General features: G+C 52.6%; 1 protein-coding gene and 1 long non-coding RNA gene across 3 annotated transcripts in view; one reads left to right on the forward strand and one right to left on the reverse strand.

The window, feature by feature from the left end:
- Positions 1–4,973: 4,973 nt before the first annotated feature.
- LOC144734706 (ribosomal protein S6 kinase alpha-5-like) overlaps positions 4,974–23,348 on the forward strand; it is a 51,629-nt gene continuing 33,254 nt past the window's right edge. For both annotated transcript variants that reach the window (XM_078617021.1, XM_078617022.1), the window contains exon 1: positions 4,974–5,642. In XM_078617021.1, coding sequence (XP_078473147.1) covers positions 5,582–5,642 — 61 coding nt within the window. In that variant the 5' untranslated portion in view covers positions 4,974–5,581. The remainder of the gene's footprint in view (positions 5,643–23,348) is intronic.
- LOC144734613 (uncharacterized) lies at positions 11,140–20,489 on the reverse strand. The gene is made up of 2 exons (XR_013588529.1): positions 20,012–20,489; positions 11,140–12,983 (listed from the first exon to the last, which is right to left on the reverse strand). It is a non-coding gene; the product is annotated as an uncharacterized LOC144734613 (long non-coding RNA).

A 23,348-nucleotide genomic window follows, 5' to 3' on the forward strand; every position in this document is an offset into this window, starting at 1 on the left:
ATAGAAAATTATAATAAAAAAAAGTTAATAAAAAAATACGCTAATGTAGACTGTAGCCTGGTTCTAAAGTGTACTGGTAGTCTATGGAGCCGTCTATAAATGACGTCAAGCGATTTTGGACAATTTTTGACCCCCCCCCCCGTCATACGGCGTCACAAAAAGTCAGACCCCCCCCCTCAAATATGACGTCACAAAGCTCTGCCCCCCCCCCTCCCAAAACCATATTTCCATTTTGAAAATAAAACATGCTTCGAATCGCTTTAAACTATTGTCATTGTAGTGCGTATTTAATGTGGCGCTGCACTCTGATGTTGTAGGAGAAAACATTTATTAAGAAGTCTATTTAATTAAGTAGAACGTGTTGTCTACATTTATTTAAAGTTGCGCATTTTGATGTGACGTCACATTTCTCAAACCCCCCCCCCTCGTCACACAATCTCACAAATGTCTGACCCCCCCCCACCCCCTAGGTGCGTGACGTCATTTATGGACGGCCCCTATAATGTAGACTGTAGCGATGGTTATTAAGTTTGGTGAGTGTACTGGCAGTCTATAATGTAGACTGTAGCCTGGTTCTTAACCTCGGTGGATGTACTGGCAGTCTATAATGTAGACTGTAGCCGTTTTTTTTAGCTGGTGAGCATATTGGCAGTCTATGATGTAGACTGTAGCAATGGTTATTCAACTGAATGAGCGTACTGGCAGTCTATAATATAGACTGTAGCCTGGTTCTTAACCTGAATAAAATAAAATAAACTTTTTTTTAATAAAATAAAAACCACGACGTTTCGATCGCAACACAAGTGGTCGTCATCAGGAAAAGGGGGATTAGCCTCTAAAGGCAAACTGTTAAAGGTTTAAAATGGGCGTAGCCCAACGTGTGTCAGCAGCATTGGCGGGGCAGCTAATGTTAATGTCGAAGGAAGCGACGACAACGCAGTGGGTTTATTAACTTTATTTGCTTTATTATTTTTCTATCTACGTGACTTTACCGAAAGAACCAAACAATAAGAACGCGACTCATTCGCCATTCAAGGGAGCGTGCTCATTTTGTTGTAAACACTGAACACTTTTTGTTGTTGTCAAAAACACTGTTGCTGTTGTTGTCTTTCAAGGAGAATTATCTAACAGGCGACGTTTCGGGCAATGGCCCTTCTTCATGTCAGTTTTTTTATTACCATGTGGATAGTTTCCCAACAGTGGCTGTTGTGTAATACACTCTTCAATAAAAAAAGCAACTCAATATAAACTAATTTATATTGAAAGTAAAATCGTTAAAAGTTGTTGGCAAATCTGCACTATGGGTAGAACTGTGTAGTGAGGTCACCGCACAATCCACACAGCAATGCATGCCTGGGCCCAATCACCAACTTAATAAAAATATATTTAACATGTAGGCTTTCGCCAGAAATATTATCTACGAGGTATTTTTTGGGTTGGTTAGCGTGAATATAAATATTTAGTTAAACCCGCCACCACCCGACACAGCCAATTAGTAAGAGGTTTGTCACGTGTGGTCAATTAGTTACTAGTACAGAACTAACCAGTTGTGTGTTGGAGAGTAAACCCACGACAAAATTTACAATTCAAGTACAATTCGGCGTTGTTAATTCGAGTACTTGAGCACACACACATTCCTGAGGCCGAACAATTATGGGTCCAAGGCAGTTGCAGCCTGTGCCCAATGTAGCAGCCAGGGTGCTAACTCGCATACATGTCAACCCATTATCAGTGCCTATGTATTCTTGGTTCTTTCGGTAAAGTCACGTAGAAGGGAGATAACAAAATAATATAAATATAAAACAATAAAAATTCTCACGACGTTTCAACTGCAAGAATGTGAATCCCTGCAGTCATGAAAGCTTTAAATCAAAATTTAGTGCCTATGTAGTTGAGTTCAAGTGAGTCGCAGACGTACTCTCGGAGGCAACACATTTATTTAACACCAACACACGGGGTAACTGCCTATGATGGTGACCACCAGGCTAACTACACTAATTACAACGTAACTCGCTATTACGGACCAGGACCAGAGCTCGGGTCCAGGTCCACGTGTTGGAGACTCGGTAGAACGTAGAACGTAGACGAAGGTTTCTTCCAGGATGAACAACAACAGCCCCGGTCCCTCTGGGGGACCCGGCTTATATTCTCTGCGGCGTGGCTGACTCCGCCCTTGGCCACGCCCACCTTCCAGAATCCTCGGGAAGGATCTGGACCCAGACCATGTGACCACCCCTAGCCCCCACTTGGGGCCCCTTTGTAGACTTAACTGGTCACGTGTCCTCCCGGGTCAACCAGAGTGCCATGGCCTTTAGTAACCTCATTCCTACGGGTGGCACTCCCACACCCAATCCTGTAGGGCTGGCACTGCACGCCAAGCATGGTGCCACCTAGCGCTATCAACCAGCGCTCACCGAACCCCTATAGGGCCGCTACTACAGCCACATCACTGCGGTGTCTGTGATGTCGCTACATCGCACGCTGTGCCTCTCCAGGGCCGGCACTGCACAGTGATATCCCGCGATGTCACTGCACCTACATTATTACAGACGAATTCAGACCTTTTGTCACCCCGTGTCCCTTATACATCCCAACGTTCATCCTACAAAGTCCCATCACAAGGGAGAAACACAAACAAAAAGACACGTAATTTGAAAACTCAATGTCCCTGTACAAGAATACGGGGTAAACCATATGGGTTGACAGCTATGAACTCCCACCCCATTGCGAGAACATCTTCTCTCTTCCTGTTATCGCATCGTTGTATTGGCTCCCCCGTCTCTTGGACAGTGCTGATATCTTCAAGAACCCGACTTTAAAAAAAAAACCCCATCTTTAAAAAAAAAATCTCTGTTGTAATTCGCTTTGTTCCTTTCTGGGTTCTTAGGTCGTCAACCCGGATCTTTCTGCATTGTCTCTCTCCTTGTGCGCCTCGAGACATTGTGAAAGGCGCCTTAGTAAGCGCACACTACTAACCACGCGTTCCTCTTTCTGTGTAGTTTCCGGCACGCACTTTTCAGCGTTCGTTCCCTTGTCTCTGCCACTGCCCTCCATTCTTCTGTTTCACGTCAGAGCGGGTTGTACGCACCGATGAAACTTTCCTCTTGAACACATTGCAACGTGGATTTTTGTTTTTTACGTTTTCCAAAATCTTTCCCTAGTGGTAAATGCACCCTGAAGCGTACACCTGATGATGGTTGCTTGTGTTGCAATCGAGACGTCGTGGGGGTTTTATTGTTTTGTTGTTTCCCTTCTGCGTGACTTTACCGAAAAAAACAAGAATATGAATCCCTGCATTCACGAAAGCTTTAAATCGAAATGTATTATGGTTGTCATTGTTTTACTTGCATCACACTGGGATTTTTTGCACACAGCGCTTTTTTTTGGAAGATTTGCTGGTTTATCCAGGATGTTTCTGTTGCGCGTCGTCGCTTTAAGATGTTCTCCGTTCATATTTTGTTTGTTGCGATTGCACCCGACTTAAGAGCTGCATGGCTCACATGGCTATACCAAATAAATGAAACTTGAAACTTGAACTTGCCTTGCAAGCCCACGTTTGTTTCTGACCATTGTCACCCTGGGTACTGCGTCCGACCTCGCAAGATAAGCAGCTTTCAGCCTGCTGAGTGTGGTGTACGCGTGACTCGCTATGAACTCCAGATGTTGTGCGGTGGCTCGGACATGGGATTACTCCGGCTTCTCCCATTTCCTCGCACACGAAGCCAAACTGGAATTGTTTCGTTTCATCCTAACGTCGTGCTTGCAAATTGCATCGTTCACAATCGCCGTGGAACCACGGACAGCAGCCAGGCGGTAAGGAGCCGTCCATAAATGACGTCACGCACCTAAGGGGGGGTGGGTTCAGACATTTGTGACGATGTGTGAAGAGGGGGGGGGGTTGAAAAATGTGAGGTCACATAAAAATGCGCAACTTTAAATAACTATAGACAACACGTTCTACTTAATTAAATATACTTTTTGATGTTTCTCCTACAACATCAGAGTGCAGCGCCACATTAAATACGCACTACAATGACAATAGTTTAAAGCGATTTGAAGCATGTTTTATTTTCAAAATGGAAATATGGTTGGGGGGGGGCAGAGCTTTGTGACGTCATATTTGAGGGGGGGGTCTGACTTTTTGTGACGACGTGTGACGAGGGAGGGGGGGAGTCAAAAATCGTCCAAAATTGCGTGACGTCATGTATGGACGGCCCCTAAGCCGGTGGCCAGCAATTGCCCAAAGCTCTGCGGCCCTCTATATGTTAAGAGTCGATTAGTGTCTATAAATTAATGTTCACACGTGAATGGATTGTAGTCGTAGCACGCTCCCGAAGACGCGTCTCGAGATTGTGCTCTGCTGGGTGAGGGGCATTACCGTGCAATGAACGTGCCATGCAGTGTGCAGCAGAGGGCAGTGCATCAACATACATCGTTGTACTGCACTTTATATGCTCCCCGCCTTCAACAACGCGCGCTGACCAGCGTATTAAAATAAGTGAATGAAACGTAACAATGTATGACTGAAATTGGCCAAACGGTACCTGCAAATTTATTAAATTGCCCCAAAACTGCCCAAAACACTTGGCAAGAACCTCCCTCGTAATGTTGTCGCGAGACTCGGTGAATCTTTTCCCTTGGCCAAAACAAGCGAAGTTTAAAATCTCAACGCTCCAACGCAGCCAGCAGCGGATAGAGCCGGCGAGGGCCCACGTGGTGCCGAGCTGGAGCCGCCACGCCCACGTGAGGGCAGTGCCCGGCCCACGTGACCGGCGCGGCGCGCTTCCATTGGCGGCAGCGGGGGGTGCCCAGGAAGCAGCCGAGCCCGGGTGAGGATTTTGGGACGCGGCGTCACGTGACCGGCGCCGCGCGCTGCGATTGGTCGGGCGCGTGCGCGGGCTCACAGCGGAGAGGGGGGAGGGAAGGGAGAGCGAAGAGAGAGCGAGGGGAGAGGGAAAGGAGAGCGAGGGGAGAGGGAAGGGAGAGCGAGGGGAGAGCGAGGGGAGAGGGAATTGAGAGCGAGGAGAGAGCGAGGGGAGAGGGAAGGGAGAGCGAGGAGAGAGCGAGGGGAGAGGGAAGGGCGAGGGGGAGAGCGAAGGGAGAGCGAGGGGGAGAGCGAAGGGAGAGCGAGGGGGAGAGGGAAGGGAGAGCGAGGGGGGAGAGGGAAGGGAGAGCGAGGGGAGAGGGAAGTGAGAGGAAAGAGAGAAGGGAGAGGAAAGAGAGAGGGGGGAAGTAAAAAGAAAGCGGGGAGAGCGGAAGGAGCGTGGGGAGAGCGCGCAAAGTGAAGGGAGAGTAAAGAGAGAGCGTCAGGAGAGTAAAAGGAGAGGCAGGGGAGAGTGTCAGGGTGAGGCCGTACACGTGAGTCACAGGCGGCGTAATTCACACGCGACAACAACATCAACAACAACAACATCATCAACAACATCAACAACAACAACATCAGCAACAACATCATCAACGACAACATCGGCATTGAGGGGAGTCCCTGCTGCTGCCGCCGCCGCGATGGCCCTGACGAGGTAGACGAGGAGGAGGAGGATCTGGAGCAGCAGCAGCCGGAGCAGGAGGAGGAACCGCGGTCATGGGGGAGAGCTCCTCGTCCGATGGAGACTCGGTCACTGTGGAGCTGCAGCTGCGCACCGGTGAGAGAGGGGGGCAGAGAGAGGGGGGGCAGAGAGAGGGGGGCAGAGAGAGGGGGGCAGAGAGAGGGGGGCAGAGAGAGGGGGTCAGAGAGAGGGGGGTCAGAGAGAGGGGGTCAGAGAGAGGGGGTCAGAGAGAGGGGGGCAGAGAGAGGGGGGCAGAGAGAGGGGGGCAGAGAGAGGGGGGCCCAGAGAGAGGGGGTCAGAGAGAAGGGGTCTGGGAGAGGGGGGTCAGAGAGAGAAGGGGGGGGCGTCAGAGAGAGGGGGGTCAGAGAGAGGGGGGTCAGAGAGAGGGGGGGGGTCAGAGAGGGGGGGTCAGAGAGAGAGGGGGGGTCAGAGAGAGAGGGGGTCAGAGAGAGAGGGGGGGGTCAGAGAGAGGGGGTTTAGAGAGAGGGGGGGGGCCCCGGTGAGAGAGGGGGGTCAGAGAGAGAGGGGACTGGTGAGAGAGGGGGCCCAGGGAGAGAGGGGGGTCAGAGAGAGGGGGGGACCGGTGAGAGGGGGGGGGGGCAGGGGAGACGGAGCTTTGGGACCACGGCTCGCGTGCTGTGGCTGCCTCTCGTCCCTTCCATGGGAAGCAGTCGAGGCGTTTACCGCGGTGGTGGTGGTGGTGCTTGACATGGTGGTGTTTTGGTGGTTGTTAGTGGTGGCTGTGGTTTGGCAGTGGTGGTTGGAGGTAGATGTCGTGGTGGTTTGTTTTGGTGATTGGTTGTGGTTGTCATGCTGGTTGTATGTCGCGTGGTTGTGGTGGTTGTTGTTGTTGTTGATGCATGTTAAGTTGGTGACGGTGGGCCCGCAGGACCGGTTCAGACGCCACTCGCCGTTGATGTTAAGCCGGGGTTGAGAGTCGAACTCGGGTTCGGCAGCAGCGAGAAGTTTGACTCAAGCCCCCTGCCTGGCTGCCACGGCCTTGCTCGCTGTTTACGCGCGGTCATCACCTCTCCCGTGACCTACAACGCCACGGGGAAGGGCTCCCTCAGGTTCAAGTGTCCAGTTAATTTTGTTTAACCAGCTGAGAGAACTCAAAGAGAGACCACGATAAAGTCTCTCGTTGGCAAAGGCGATCTGTCTTTTTTTTTGCTTTGCCAGATGACATAAAAAAGAAAGAGTGCAGCAATGAAGCGAAGAGATATCTGAGAGAGAGAGAGAAAAAAAACCCGACAGCGTCGCATGACAACATTGAACGTTTCGCACGAACATTAATTGGCGTTACATCATTTAAAGCTCTGGAACGCAAGCGGGCTCCGGCAAAAATCTGGCTGTCGCCTGATGATGCTGGTTGTAATTATGGCGAAACGTCGTACTCGGATTGTAAATGTTGTGGATTTACTCTCCAACGCACCGGTGTGCTGTACAATTAACGAATTGCCATGTTCTGTTTACGTGACAAACCTTATTAATTGGTTGTGTCGGGTGGTGGCGGGTTTAACGACACATTTATATTTACGCGATCTAACCCAAAAACCTGTGTTATGGGCTCCGGCAGTTTTCTTCCGGGCTCATTGTATATTTTTTGCAATGCGTTCGTGAGCGAAATGTGCAATGCTGAGGTCCGCTGGCGAATCGGCCGGCTGCCGTTGATGTTCTGATGCTGTCGGCGGTCACACCGGGACGAGGAGGAATGTGAAAGCCAGGAGATGTGACAATGTTTGGGGTTTCAAATGAGGTTGTTTGTTTAATGCGTGGGCTTTTGCGACCAATATCCATAACAGAGGCTTTTGTGGGTTATGCAACCCGTACTAAACCTTACTATTTGGCTATGTCGTGTAGTGGGGGGTTTAGCAACACATTTATATTCACGCGATCGAACCCAAAAACCTCGATTGAAGTGTTTGTTCTGGACGTTCGCGTTGTTCCACTTTGTTGGCAAGCGTTGTTCTGGATCAGGGTGAGAGATTCTATGATGATGAAGGTGGTGATGACAACAGCAGCGTGATCCCGGGATGGGGATCACGACTCTAGTAGGTGGCTAGGTACATTTCTCGAAGTCTTGCTTGCTGAGGTAGGTGGTTGTCGTTGGCAATAAAACGTCTAAATTCCCTTGCAGTTGGCATGGCTCTGCATACCGATCATCGAGTACAATTATACAAATGTGAGCCACGGAAACATTGAACAGATATACGGTGACTACTTGAATAACATGTAAACGGTAAAGTCCGTTCAGCGGTAGATTGACAAAAAGGGCTTTAGACGTACAGAGAAGCCCATCTCGCCAGCTTAACTACCTCGCCTGGTATACAGGAGGTCGGGGGTTAGGTTCCGACCCTGATGCCTGTTTATTTGGAGTTTGCATGTTCTCCCCGTTGTAGTGTGGATTTTTTTCTCTGGGTCCTCCAGTTTTTCACTCCACATTTAGAAAAATGCATTGACACTATTTAGACTATTTTGCTGCTATAAATGTCCAAATGATAAGTCACCTTGTTGAGCTATCATTTGTGGCCAGGTCGCTTCTGAAAAAGAAGTTAATACCTCAGTGGGCTTTGACTGGTAGGATGGGGATGGTTTAGTTTGTTGTTGTAATGTTCTTACCCGCCCTTATACCGCACATCTGTGAAAAAGAGCTTTATCGTTCATCGGATTCCTCCAGTATAAATACATATTCTGCTTCTGAACATGCTCCAATATTGAAGGTGGTGGCTTATGCAATGAACATCTGACGGTACAACTCCAGCCCCGGGGATGTCAGTTAAGTCTATTTTGTTTAACCAGTTAAGAACTCAAGAGACCAGGATGAGTGTCATTTTGCACATGGGACCTGGTTGTTGAAAAATCTCCAAATGAGCTTCGGGGTTGAGAAGCGGAGCTTCCTGCACCACACGGTTGTGCGGTGACAGCCTTGATAAGACGTGCGACCTGATTGACGTCGTATCTCGGCATGCCACATTCAGACCGTAACGGTGGCACAGTGGTTAGCGCCACTGCACGATGAACCCGGCTACGCGTGTTGCGATTTTTCCGGGCCATGGCTGACACCAGTGGCAAGTGCTATCTTGACCGCTCTTGCTTCCCTGCCAGCCCCCCCCCACAACCATTCGCCAACCGCCACTGATCAGCGTGGATGAAGTATGATCACACGATCCCCATGACAGACACGGCGCGTGGGGGAGGCCCTCGTACGGCAGGAGTGGATTGACCAAGGGCTGTACTCGCTTTAATTGGACAACCACCTTGGGGTGCAAAAGGCACATTCGCAAGCGTCTTGTTAATGTGCAAGGGTTAGGCGGGCAGTCTCGCCTCCTTAGAACTCTTTTGTGGCTACTGCCATGGTTACCGTTCCTGTGGACTTCGCTCGATGGTTCCTCGACCCATGTTGAGGACTCGATCTGCCAGAAATTGTTTCCTGCTGTCTGCACTGTGTGTTCAGCTACCACACTGTAGATCACAACAACAACACAGGTTCACTTACTCATCCGCTCGCCACACTGCAGGTCAAAATATTTATCCTTTTTTCTTCTTCGCTCGTACTGCTCCACTTTGGAATTCCCTCCCATCATCTATTTTTCCCCAGCTCGTTTAACCTCGTTCAATCAAATTAACGTGTTATCTCTTATAGCAATTTTGAGAGTGGTGTGCTGGCTGTATTAGACCTTTGGCCCTGTGCTCAGAAACTGCGTGAGGATAAAAATGCAGTGCCACCCCATGTGTAAGAGTTGTCGGGCATCTGCTAAGTGTTCATCTCTTGCCACTGCGAGACTCCGCATTGCCAATTGCTGTGAGCCACATGACGATGCAGCGGTGGTAGCATCGCTGTTTCTATTCCTCCGTGTTCACCGGCGCTCGTGTATTTAAGCTGAGCCTGGAACGATGTAAAAAAAACACATTCTTTGACTTTTTTTGCATTGATCGTAATTTTGGAAAAGAGTGCGGGCGTGGAGTGAGCGGTCTGGATTATGTCACTCGGTTATTTCCCGCAGCTTTGGGTTCACGACGAACGTGAGAAACTGTAACCCGGGTGGAAATGGGACTTTTTTAACCTCCCCCCCCTCCCTCGATTGCCTGGGTTTATGCCCGGGGCAGGAATGGGGCACGCCTGATGGTTCAGTCGTAAGTGCTCGAGGGAGTTAGAGTGGCAGTCAGTCGGGAGGGACGTGCGACGTGACCGCTGTTTCTGGTTGTAAATTTTAGAGCAGCCCAGGGCAAATCCTGGAGTGAATGTCCACACCACTCGTCGTGTTCACGATCTTAATAATAAGAATGCATCTTCTTGGTTCTTTCGGTAAAGTCACGTAGAATGGAAATAATAAAATAATAAAAATAAAACATAATAAAATAATTCTCACGACGTTTCGGCCACAACGCAAGCAGCCGTCCTCAGGTGGACCTGTTCTCCACCTGAGGGCGGCTGCTTGCGGTGTGGCAGAAACGTCGTGAGAATTATTTTATTATGTTATATTTTTATTATTTTATTATTTACATTCTACGTGACTTTACCGAAAGAACCAAGAAGATGAATCCCTGCAGTCACGAAAGCTTTAAATCGAAATAAGAATGCAATTTATAACGTGCACAAATTTGCGGACGTAATGACCGCAACTCAGAGACGCGGAGCCAAGCTCAGTCACTCGAAAGCATGGTTATAGAGGTGAGTTTTTAAGTGTCTCTTGAAGGAGGCGATTGAGGTGATGCTGCGAATGTGCAGAGGGATTGCGTTCCAGACTGTTGGGGTAGCCACCGAGAAGCGGCGCATCGACGTGACCATCCTGGATCTTGGTATCAAGAGGAGGTCGCGAGTCGCACTGCGAAGGCATCTGCCGTGTGCTGTGCTGCAAGTCGTCAATAGTGAAGAGAGGTACGGCGGGCAGGCAGATGTGAAGGCATGGTGGCAGAGGCAGGCGATCTTGTATGCGACCCTGCGGACAATGGGTAGCCAGTGGAGGGCACGGAGAGAGAGGCAAGTGAGTCGAGAAGGGGATGAGTGCGGCCAATGACGACACGTGCCAGGTTGTTTTGTAGTCTTTGAAGTTTTTTTAGGTTGCCAGAGGAGGACTGGACTAGGACGGAGTTGCAATAGTCAAGGCGAGACCCAACTGCAACATGCCAACGTGTTGGCAGTTTCAGTGGAGATGAGAGGACGTAAGTGTCTGAGAGCCTTCAGGTGAAAGTTACATGAACTGATGATATGATTGGTTTGACGGTCGAAGGATAAAGTTGAATGTAGGATGACACCGAGGTAGCTGAAGTGATCGGCTGAACCTGATGCTGTGACCAAAGATGTGTATGTGTGTTGGGGGGCGCTGATGAGTTGAGACTTTGCCTGGTACCTAACATGATGGCCACTGACTTTGACGGATTAAGGGCAAGGTTGTGTGCAGAGAACCACTGTTGCAAGGCAGTGGTGCATTCCGAGAGCCTCTCAAAACCAGACGCATTGGTAGAATTGATGGCGGTGAACAGAATAGTGTCGTCCGCATATGAGTGGTGCTTAACACCACCTTGCAATGAGGCGGCCGATTGGGGAAGTGTAGGCTGTGAACAGCAGGGGACCGAGGACTGAGCCCTGGGGGACGCCACATAATGCTTTATTTCAGGAGATGTGTACGAGCCCACCCTGACTGAGGATTGCCGATCAGAAAGGTACGACAGCGTCCACTTGAGAAACCTCCACAGACTCACGCCTGCCCAGCACTCCCCTGTCAACTCACTCTACCCCCTTCCATGCATTCTGCTACCTCTCCCCCCTCATCTCACTCTACTCCCCTGCACACACTCTAAACAACCAGCAACCAAGGGTTTCCCTTGAATCCCTGAGTCAATCTTTGCTCAGTGGGAGGTCACTCCTTCTCCTCTGCTTCCCCCGGGATCTGAAACTCCCTTCGGATCCCTGGACCCATTTTAGTCCAGGTCCAACACCTTCCTCTCCCCTCCTCGGCCTACGACTCATGTCCACCTCTGTCTTGTAAACAAACGCACCCCACCGAATCTGTGCAGCGTCCTGAGATGCGATGCAAATCCGTATGGGGGCTGTATCGCTATTGATTGGGTCAATTTAGCTGTCCAAATAAAAATCCCTGCAAGGAATGTGAAGAGCTCGGACACAGTGCCAATGCGGACCTAATAGCTGCACAGTTGCACGATGCGGCTGCTTAAAATTCGCCGTCTGATGTGAACAACTGCTTTGATGCAAATGCCGCTTTGAAGTCGGCGTCTGAAATCGCTCCCCGCGTGCAACCCGGTGGTGGTGGCAATCGGCAAAAGGCAGGAAAGGTTCCCTGCGCAGGGTCGCGAACCGGTAACCGTTTTTGCAGAATCTCCAGTGGGTTTTGAGTAGGAAGAGGTGGTCGTTAGCCACACTTTTTTACCCCATCACGTAGCACCTGTTGATTGACTAACCGCGGTGAAAGCCATGGATGCTGCCGAGTGGACAGAGGTTGGGGGAGCGGGAGGGGGGATTTAAGAAACTTGCGCCCGTTGGATTAACTGTCGCGCCAGGAGATAGAATCGAACCGGCGACCTCTGACCACTACACCCGCCGTGGCAGCCCCCCTCCGTTCCTCGGTTAAAACGGGCGAACACGTTTGTTTACGCTGAAATGACAGACACGTCTAGGCGCGCGGCAAACCGGTTTTAACGTTACTGTTCACGCGGTTGATGCCGGCAAAAATAAAAACGATTGGAACGGCCCCAGTTTCGTGTTATTAAATCTGTGCCCCGCGAGGGAGGTGGGAGGTGGATTATATCACTGTTCCCCTTGGTGCCTTGACAGCGATTGCCCTACTTCTCAAACGCTCCACCCACCATTCTTTATTTTTTCTATTCCGGACGTTTTTTCTTTAGTGCGCGAGAACTCCGGGGAAAGGCAGCGCTCACGGCGGCTCGCCGTTGTTTTTCAGGACATGAAAGATGCGCGCGAACGGTGGGATTGTCACGCTGTTGTGAGGTGCTCCTTGTAATGATCCACGGCACATGCGTGTCGACAGTTGGCGCCCACCATTGTCTGGGCAGTGTCCACAGTGGGTAAGGTGGAGCAGGGGTTGGCTTTCCTATCCCTGCGTTCCTAAAATTGATGTTTGCCCAATCGGCCGTGCCGTGCGCGGTAGTTCCGAGTTGATCCTGCATTTTTGATAGGTCCCTTGTGCATTGTAGGAAGTCATTTGCGATTCTCCGAACAGGTGAACTGGCCTCCGTCGTGGGAAGGTGGAGTTTCCGCCGCTGGCTTAGGGCTACCAGCGGAGATCCTTGCTTAAGCTGGGGAGACACTTGGAGGTGGCCGGACGGCTCGGACGTCAGTCAGGCCGCTGAGCCGACACTGCTGAGAGCCCGGATTAAGTGTTCAGTCAGCCGCTGCCTGTGATTAGACGCGGCCTCTCGCTTGTCGAGAGGTGATGAACTCGGACAGGTCGCCAATGGCTGCGCAAACAAAAAAAGCATCGTCACAAGTTTGGTTTTGCAGTTAATTTGGTTACAATTCCCGTGCTGAGAATTGACAATATCAGTTTGACCGTCAGTAATAATTAATGATTATAATTGTTTCAACTTGTAACAATGCACAGTATTCGCTCACTCTCGAAGAGCGAGAGAGAGGACGACTCAAGAGGTACAAGGGCTCACAGATGAGTGGGAAAGGCTCCGCGTTCCTCGATCTATTAAGCAGTTATTGGCCAACTAATGAGTGTTTATATTTGGGAAATAACCAGGGCACCTGGAAAAAACCAACCAACACAGATGGCTCACATGGAGTTCACATTTGCCGAACTTCCTTCTTTTGGGCAGCCAGGGCATGGCACCTTGATGCCCACGGGTAAGGAGTTCCACGGCAATTGCGCGATCCACCAAACCTCGATGCCTCCACAGCGCTGCGTTACAGGTCATGTGCATAGCCACCACGGCTCGGCTAGAGTGGGAATGGATGAGCCTTACTCTCGGTGGCAGGGCGAGTTGTGAAAGTGCTGCTCTCTATTTGGGTGGAACGGGAGGTCACCTGATGAAGGGATCTGAGAGGTAGCTCTGTGAACCCCGCTTCCGTGGGGGCTGTTCTCTTACACAAAGGGGAGGTGCACTGCTCTGCACGATCTCGTGAATGGCTCTGCGACGACGTGACGCCGAGAGCAGTCAGAATAAAATTGGGGGAGGACGATTGATAATTATCAATTGTATTTAAAGTAGAGACGCTGCGATGTGACCAATCACTAAAAGCAGAAACGATGAGCATGCGAGAGATCTTCAACAAGGGCCGTGGGTCTCGTGTTGCTTCCTTGTTTAACACAGGGCAAAGCATTTTCCGATCGTTCGTCTGGCAACCCGCGCACCGCGCAAACATCAGCACCCTTCCGCATGGGTTGCACTGCGTGCCACCAAACGCAGGTTTCCGTACTGTCATCAGGACTTCGTTCTCCGCTATTCTCTGAAAAATCCCACCTGACAAAAGGCGATTTATTTCGGCCAGCGTGGTCTTTCAAAGGGCCTTAAAAGCCAACACCTGATAACAATGCAAAGAATGTTGCTACGATGCAATCGACACAATTGCAAATCACCTGGGGAGACTTGTGACCGGCTCGCTTTTCAATTGGATGGGATCGTAAACATTGCTTAAGCCGTTACCACGCGATGCTTATGCGTTGGGGAGCAGCTGAGCGGTTGCCATGGTTTGTATCCGCGGCCAAAGCCAGGGCTTACAACGAGCGCGGCCCGGCGGTAATGCGCGTTCGCCTCTCGCCGCAGAGTTTCGTGGCTGGAATCCACCAGACGTCCCTTGCTTAATGCCGTGCTGGGTATTGGACATACGAATACCACACACCGTCCGCTTTGCAGCGGCCGTTAAAGATCCCCAGGCGTCGTTCGAAACGCGCAGGCCCATTGTGCGTCGCCGTCACGGCCCCATATTTGGTAAAAATTACCCCCACAAATTGCTCGGTTGGGATCACGCGTGCGTGGCAACGTCGCGCCCGTGCTGTCAAACTACCACGGATGGTGTCTGCGAAACGTCCTCTACTTGACAACCCCGTGCTATAAGGATGGCGCGAATATCAAATGTACCAAGTTATTAGTATGGTTATTGAGCAGCCTCCTGTGATGCTGCCACACAGCAGGGCAGTGCGACGACTTTGGGCGTGTGTTTCTCACATTTCACACGTGTCGGTCATCTTTGTTTAATGATTAAAGCTCGCGCCCGTTAGAGTGCACCGCGAGACTCGTTTGGTCCAATCGCATCATTGAAATGGCACAATCGCGAAGGCACTGGGCCCGTGTTGGTAATCGTTGGTGTAATCTCGAAGTTGCCCTTCGCTCAGCCGATTACGGCTACGATGCTACAGTGTTAGGTTGTCGTGGCTGCGCCGTGCAGCTTGCCGCTGCGCAGCGTTCGGTTGCAATGGGAGCTTCTTCAGAAACTGAATTTTAGCAACGTGGAGCGAAACGTCGAACGTCGTGCCGAAGAAGCACACGGTGCAGCCTGCAGATGCAGCGGTGTGCAGCCAATTGTGGCCGTGATTGAGAGAAAATGCATTTGTCCACCTTCCTCGATGATCGAGAAATGCTCGTAGAATGCCACGGTGGTGCCGGACGTACTCGGAACAAATGGCATTGTCATCCGCGACGGAGGTGGTGCATTCACCACGCAAGCTGCTTTCGCGACCAATATCACGATTTGCAATAGATTTTTGGGCCGGATTGCACGAGTAAAATGCGTGTTGTACACCGCCCCTCCTCTGCCCGACACAATGATCCGACCCAACAAAATCTATTCTGCATCGTGGTACAGTCGGAGTCCTATTGGCATCAAACCATTGACTCGTCGCATAAATAATCCCACGCTCTGTAAAACCGGCGTGCAGCGTGACGCCCGTGCACTCTGCCAGTCCTGTTTGTTACTCTTCAGTAACTGTGGTTCGCCAGCTCGCTGAGCAGCCGTGTCGAGGAAGCGAACACCACGCTTGAGTGCACGGTTGACTTTGTCGGTTGTGTGTGCACCGCAACGCACCCCTCCCCCCGTCACGTTACTGCGACGAGGCGGGAAGCGCCTGCTCGCTTGGTCTGGTCCCCCCCTTATCGGATTGAGATCGGATTGGGGAAAATGGAAAAGTAATTGGGCGGAGGAGTTATCCCACAAAGCCACTCGCGGCTAAGTGAACTGCCGTACGATTTGCCGATGACGGGGCACGGCGGCGATGGGAGCGCCGTGGATTAAGTGAGAGGACAAAAGCTAGGCCGTTTAATTTGCTCATTCCTTAACGGACGAGCAAGTGGAGTCTTCTCGCTCGGAGTTCTCACTTTCCACAGCACGGCACGAGTGTGGTCACTGTCAGTGTAGCGGGGCGGGGGTTGGCGGTGGTGCGGGTTCGGTACAGGGCGCTGCTTGCGGAGGGCAAGGGGAAGCCGTGAGGTTCTGCTGCTCCCGGCGGTTCGGTGCCGCTTGGCTTTGCCGGCCTGCTCGTCGCCCTCGACCGGAACACAAATGTCGCGCATCGACTCCCCCGTCGTATGGACGAAGAAGACGTGCGTTTGCCGACATGGCGCACGAGAACCCTAGCTCGTCGTCCCTTTTTTTCCCCAAGCCGCCCCAGCACGCGGGGCCCTCACGGTATGGGTGATTTTCCACTGGCTCTTTGCCAAGCCGAGCCAGAACCAAACCGTGAAGCTCAGGGGGCCAAGCAGGCCAAGCAGGGTTGCGTGCGGGGGGGTCGTCATTTTTGGCGTATGGTGTGTCGGTCCTCGTGCGGCTTGACTCGGCAACAGGCGTTTTTTTTGTTTCTGCGTTTCGAAAGCCAACAACCCAGGCACACACCTCCCGTTCCACGCCGGGCCGGCTTGCCAGGGCCCTGGCGCGGCCCCGGTACGGCTCGGTTGTGTGGTCGGAAAGTGCGCGGTGTGGCAGGGTTCGTTTACATCGGCAGCGCCGGGTCAGGGGGGGGAGGGTGTAGAGGATGTGGCCGGCGCATCGTTACGCGACGAATGCGATGTCGCGGCACACGTTGTTACGACGCACGCTCGCGTAGCCTGGCCCAAATACCCTTGGCTGCTTTAATGAAGCCCAAAAAGCACAGAGTGAGGCCGTCGACGTTTCACAGTGGCAGTCAATCACCGTCGCAACTTAAGACGCGTTTCACCCTCGCTCTGCGATCGTCAGTGCAGCGGAACTTTCGCTACCGTGCCGCCCCACGGCTGCGCCCGAACCCTTGCAAACAGCCTGGTCCACTCGGCGCCTGTGGACTGGGTCGCGACCAGCGTGGCACTGGCCGCGTCGTGAGCGGCGTGGCTCTGGCCGCGTTGGTTGGTTTGTGGTGGACGCTCTTGTGTACGGCAGCTCCACGCACAATTGAGGCAGCAGATTGGCAGGGCTGTACTCCACTGATGAGTATTAAAGTTGGCGTAACCGATATGTCTGTTCTACTTATTATGATCTATTATTACTACGACTACGCTTGTTTACCCAGGAATGCCTCGCCGAGCCTCAATACTGTTTTTCAAGAGGGTCCTGCCAAGTTTTCGCAGGAGGGTGCGACGTTGATGCTGTGTGTGTGTGTATTCCCAATTGAGAAAATCTGTGGGTATTTTTTTTGCCAATACCGGTGTGTTTCTTTTAAGCTGTGGGAGGAAACCGGAGAACCTAGAGGAAACCCATGCAGAACACGGGGAGAACATCAACTCCACTCGCTCACGCTCCCTCGCACAAGATAACTTGTATAGCCTGAACAGCCTTTTGGGGCAAGTGCTGTTAGCGAGCACCCACGAAGGCCGGCACGGTGCACGAGGGGGTGGGTGGCTGGCACCTTGCCCAGCTGCCTTTGTAACCCCAGTGTTGAAGTTTACACATCGCACCAGGTGCTCATATAAGACTGAATAGACCTAGGGGAGGTCCAGGACCGGTTGAGATAATTGTCATTGGTGTTGGTGGCCGTGAGCGGGAATTGATAGGGTTCATGGCGCGGTGCGCTAACCGCTGCGTGATCGCTCCCCACAACACTCACTCGCTATCGGCAGAACAGGGGGGGAGGTCATACAAACTCCAGGCAGGATGGCTCCCTAGTCGTGAATTGAACCCAGACCCTTCTTGCTGCTGGGCACGAGTGTCTCTGCTGTGCCACCCTTGCCTACCAGCTAGGCTGCAACACGCAGATGCGCGAGCGAGCTTTGCCGGTTTCCAACATTTTGCTGTTGGTCGCTCGTGACGGGGGATCACCGCTGGTGGCCAGGGCGCCGGCTCGCTCGCCTCGTTGCTGCATGTGCACGAACGGCACGAAAGCGACGTCTCGGCCAATGAAGCTGACCTCCAGATATTGCTGCGAGACGAGGCGGACCGGCGAGCGCTGGTCACGGTGACCCCGGTTGCTGTTTGGAAGTTGACCGGGGCGATGACTGCATTTATTTCCCGCTTCTGAAATAGCTGCGCACCAACTGAACGCATCCCCCCCCCCCTCCCCCCCCGTTTGCGTTCGGCGTGGTCCGTCGACCGAGCTCGATGTCGTAAACCGTTTGAGGTGAGAGCTCCTGCTTTGCCTGGCTAAGGAACGGGGAATGCGTTTTCTGCTGCTGCTGCGTTCCACCGTGTTCGTGTCGACCAACCCCCGCTGCGAGATTGCAACTCCGTGCAACGCGTCACTACTTTTTTTGCACTTTACGATAAAAAAAAATCACGATAACGTTCATCGCGGAGATGGAGCGATGCAATTTGCTGGTTTGGTTATAACATCGCGAGATCGTGGGAGGGGGGGGGGAGGCTTTCATCTAGAAGTGAATTGACCATGGCTGACGACGACGACGACGACGGTGATGTTAATCTGTGAAGACACAAACCCAGTTACACGGATGAAATTGATTCTCACAAAGCTGCGAATGTTTGTGATCGCTCTGTCCTCGTGCACAGAAGCCTCTTCCCACGCGGTAGGCAGAGGAGGAGCAGGGTGCCAATGGGATCTCTGTTAAATCCAGCGGCTTTACTCCCGTGGGTGTAGCTCCGAACAGACGCAGCGGTGCCAGCGCAGGCGGCTCTGCATTTGGTGTTGGTGTGACTGGCACGAGAAGCAGATTTTGTGAATCATCTCCGCACATCTCTGTACATCTCCCACTCTCACGTGACCCACCGTGGCCACCGCTAGACCCCTTGCCGGCTGCACCTGCAAACGAGAGACCACTTCACCCCGGCACCTCGGTCCCTCCCTGGCTGGCTCCCGGTGCAAACCCGGAGCCGGTTTCAACCAGCGCTGCTGAATGGCTCCAGAACCAGGACATCCGTTGCAAAAAAAATTATTTCCTTATCTCTGCAACACGGCACACGAAGTGAGAAGATGCACGTTTTCTCTCCTTAACGCGCTTCTCCGCTGCATGACCGTCGAGCGAGCGGCTCGCGATTGGAAGGTCGCGAACCCTCATTTGGGGGGTTGACTCTGGCCCATCGCCTCTCCAGGGTCGACCGATCGAATGCCACGCTGCGGGGACGGCAACGGCGGTCGTCCTGTGGACGAACTCGCCCTCCGCCATGGGCATGAGGAACTTCCGCGGTCCCTGCAGGGGCCGTACGCAGGCGACGAGCAGCAGCGTGTGGCAGGAAGTCGCTTGGGCTTTGGCTTTGTGAGCTTATCGCACTTGGAGGCGGTGGCGTAATTGGCGGTCAGCAGCTGCGACGCGTGCGCGACGACGCGGCACGCCGAGATTGTGCAGACCGGTGGGGTGGGGGACACGCGTGTGTCAGTGTGTGTCAGGGTGTGTCAGGGTGTGTATGGGGAGCGGTAGTGTAGCGGTTAGCGCGCTGCGCTATGAACCTAGCGACCCGGATTTGATTCCCGCTCACGGCTAACACCAGTGACGATTATCTGAACCGGTCCTGGGCCTCCCCTAGGTCGACTCAGCCTTAAATTAATACCTGGTGCGGTGTGTAAACATCGCCACTGGGGAGACAAAGGCGGTCGGGCGTGGTGCTGGCCACCCACCCCCTCGTGTACCGTTCCGGACTTCATAGGTGCTCGCTAACAGAACTTGCCCCTACAGTCTGTTAAGGCTATACGGGGGATCTTTGTCAGTGTGTGTCAGGGTGGGCACGTGTGTGTGTGTGCGCGGTAGTGTAGCGGTTAGCGCCACGCTGCGCTATGAACCCGGCCACCCGGGTTCGATTCCCGCTCGCGGCCAACACCAGTGACGATTATCTGAACCGGTCCTGGGTCTCCCCTAGGTCGACTCAGCCTCAAATGAGCACCTGGTGCGGTGTTGGAAAACATCGCCACTGGAGAGACAAAGGTGGTCGGGCGTGCTTTTGGCCTTCATAGGTGCTCGGTAACAGCACTTGCCCGAACAGTATCTTTTAGGCTATATGGGGGATCTTTGTCTTGTGTGTGTGCGCATGTGCGGCCGTGTGTCTACTTGGCCAGCTACTTGCGGAAAGAATGCAATTATTTTTAGAGCCATCAACTGTTAATTTAAGCGATTGGAGAGGGTGGGGGTCTTACCGGGCTGCGCTGTGTCGGTTTCCAAGTGCAGCTTCACCGAGCGAGGCGTCGTGTCCCAGGCTCTGTCCAAGTACAGATTCGGGTCGACGGCTCGGGTGTGGCTGGCAGCAGCAGGGACGTTCTGTTCCGCCTGGCGGGCGTGCGCGTGCAGCGTGTGCACCCGGCACACGGTGTCCCTGTTAGAAATATAATGCATTCTGTAACGCTTTCCACGCACTCTCCCACCTCTCCATCTCACTTTACTCCCCTCCACGCACTCTCCTACCTCTCCCCTCTCTTTTCACTCTACTCCTGTCCACGCACTTTCTCTTCCAGCAAACAATGCTTTCTGTCGATGCCCTCCAGTCAACCTTGGCTCAGTGGGAAGGGATCACTCATTATCCTCAGCTGCCCCCATCGTCTAGAACTTCCTCCAGCCGTCGTGCTGACGGTTCCCTGGCCCCTGTTTATTTAGTCCAGGGGTCAGGACCTCATTTCTCTCGAGCCTCCTCTCAGCTGTTTTTGCCAAACCAAGCGTCAGTCGCCGAGCGGCGTGACTCGACCTTTCGCCAACCCTCACTGACCAGCGCGGAGAAGTACGGTCGAACGACCACCCGGCGCGGTGGGTGTGGGAAGCCCCCGTCATCTCTATCGGTGGATTATATCATTTAAATTTGCTTATTTATCCAGGAGAGCCACACTGAGTCATAGGAATTACTTTCACGAGGATCCTGCTACTTTGGGTTTATTTTTTATTTGGAAGATGTTTTCAGCCGACTAATGATGAGCGAGTCGTGTTTATTATACACGTGGGAGGGAAACTGCAGCGCCCGGAGCAAGAGCATGGCTTGCGCGAGGGGGCAACGCTCGATCCCCGTTGCAGATGGAGCCAGAAAGCAGAACATGGGCACCCGCAGGTAGCGAGTTTCACAACATTTGTGTGCGAACCACCATCGCCCGCTGCCTCCACAGCGCTGGATCGCAGGCAGCCACGTTCCACCGCCGCCACCAGCCCAGATTGACATTTAATTGTGTAGCCATCGGTCGAGTTTGAGGTGGGGGGGGTCTCCAGGATATTGTGCATGTTCTTTTTTGGGGAAGCTGGTAAATGCGGCCGTGGTGGTGGAGCCAGCTGTTGGCGGGGGGGGGGGACAGGGTGGGGGGGGGTAACCTGTGTAGTGGGAGTGCACCGAGGTGAACTTGTGTGTGGTGGTGGTGGGGTGGGGACCAACACGGCATGAGCGGGAAAAATAACACGGCCCAGTGAGAACTAAACCTGAATAAGCAGATCCCAGGGGGAGATTGGTTTCGACTTTTGAGTCCTGCGGTTCACGCCCGGAAACTGGCGTCGCAACACGAAACTGGCGGCACACTCGTACACACGCAGCGGCACACACAGAGGCTACCCCCCACATGCCCCCCCCCACAGCCCTTAATAGGCCGCTAGTGCGGTTAGCGAGCACCTATGAAGGCCTGCACGGCACACGAGGAGGATAGGTGGCCAACACCACGCCAGGCTGCCTTTATCTCCCCGGTGCCGATGTTTACACGCTGAAGCAGGCCATGTAAAATGTGGAACGCTCGCTGCCGGCAGGAAGTCACGGGACAGGACCCCCCCCCCCCCCCCAGGTGTTATGGGATGACTGCATGAGATGGCGAGCAAGAGGCACCACCTGTTCTGCACGCGAGCGCACACATTGCATCACACGATGACCAGCGCACGTTGACACACCCACGCACGTTGACACACCCACACACAGGCATTACATCACGCAATAACACACACACTTACTCTGCAGCAAAGACAAAGATCCCCCGTGTAGCCTTGACAGACTGTTGGGGCAAGTGTTGTTAGTGGGTAGCACCTATGAAGGCCGGCACGGCACACGAGGGGGTGGGTGGCCAGCACCACGCCCGACCGCCTTTGTCTCCACCAGTGGCGATGTTTATACATCGCACCAGGTACTCATTTGAGGCTGAGGCGACCTAGGGGAGGCCCAGGACCGGTTCAGATAATCATCACCAGTGTTGGTCGTGAGCGGGAATCGAATTCGGGTCGCTGGGTTTGTAGCGCAGCACTCTAACCGCTACTACACTACCGCTCCCCTCTCTACAGCACACGTGGACACACACACGCACACACATATTGCATCACGCGGTTATTATTTTTATTTTAATTCCAACTCTCTCCCCACCACCATCATCGTTCGGGGGTCAATCCACTGCTTATGGCGCTTGTTTACACAGGAAAGCTTGGCCAAAGTCTGAAGACGCCGTTTTCAGGAGGGTCCTGCCAAGTTTTTTCTCAGTAGGGGGTGATGTTTACTGCTGTTTTGTTCAGCTTTCTGGATGTTGTTTGGCCAATTTATACGCATTCATTAATACCCCCCCCCCCTTCGCATGTGAAGGGCTCGCAAGTGACGTCATCACAACTACCTCTCTATTTAAGGAATGAAACAGGAGGATGTCTTCACAAATCTGGCTGTCGCCTGATGATGCTGGTTGTAATTACTGGAAAAACGTCACACCCGGATTGTGAATGTTGTAGATTTGCTCTGAAACAGACCGTTGTGCTGTACTGGTAACGAATTGGCATGTTCTGTTTCCGTGACAAACCTCACTAATGGGCTATGTAGGGTGGTGGCGGGTTTAACGACACATTTATTTTTACACGATCTAACCCAAAAAAAAAACATATTGTGGTTGGCCTATACTGGTTACATTGTATGGGGTGTTTAGCTATGGAAGGAAACCAGCGAACCCGGAGTAAACCCATGTAGAACAGGCGGAGATCAAACAAACTCCACACACTCATTCACACTCTGCAGAACAGGGCGAGAACACACAAACTCCACACACTCGCTCATTCACACTCTACAGAACAGGGCGAGAACGCACAAACTCCACACACTCGCTCATTCACACTCTACAGAACAGGGCGAGAACGCACAAACTCCACACACTCGCTCATTCACACTCTACAGAACAGGGCGAGAACGCACAAACTCCACGCAGGAAGGCGCACGAGTCGGGACTCAAACCTATGCACAATGCTACATAAAGACAAACATCGTCACACACAGACACACGTGCTACATCACATCATACCAAGCTGGATGTACACACAACTTAAACAACAGCCGCTATTCGCATCTAAGTAGCGGTGACATCACCACTTCGCATGTGCCAGCCTGGGTGCCCATCGAGGCTATCACGTGAAGTGTGGAAGGCTCGCTGCTGGCAGGAGGTCACGGGACAGATCCAGGTGCCATGGGTTGACTGACTTGGATGACTCGCAGAGGGCACCACCTGTGGTCCCCGCTGCCTCCTTGATGTGTTTGAGCTGTCGGCGTGCACA

The sequence above is a fragment of the Lampetra planeri genome, chromosome 52, assembly GCF_965212315.1.
Source record: "Lampetra planeri chromosome 52, kcLamPlan1.2.h2, whole genome shotgun sequence".
NCBI classification, from domain to species: Eukaryota; Metazoa; Chordata; class Hyperoartia; order Petromyzontiformes; family Petromyzontidae; genus Lampetra; species Lampetra planeri.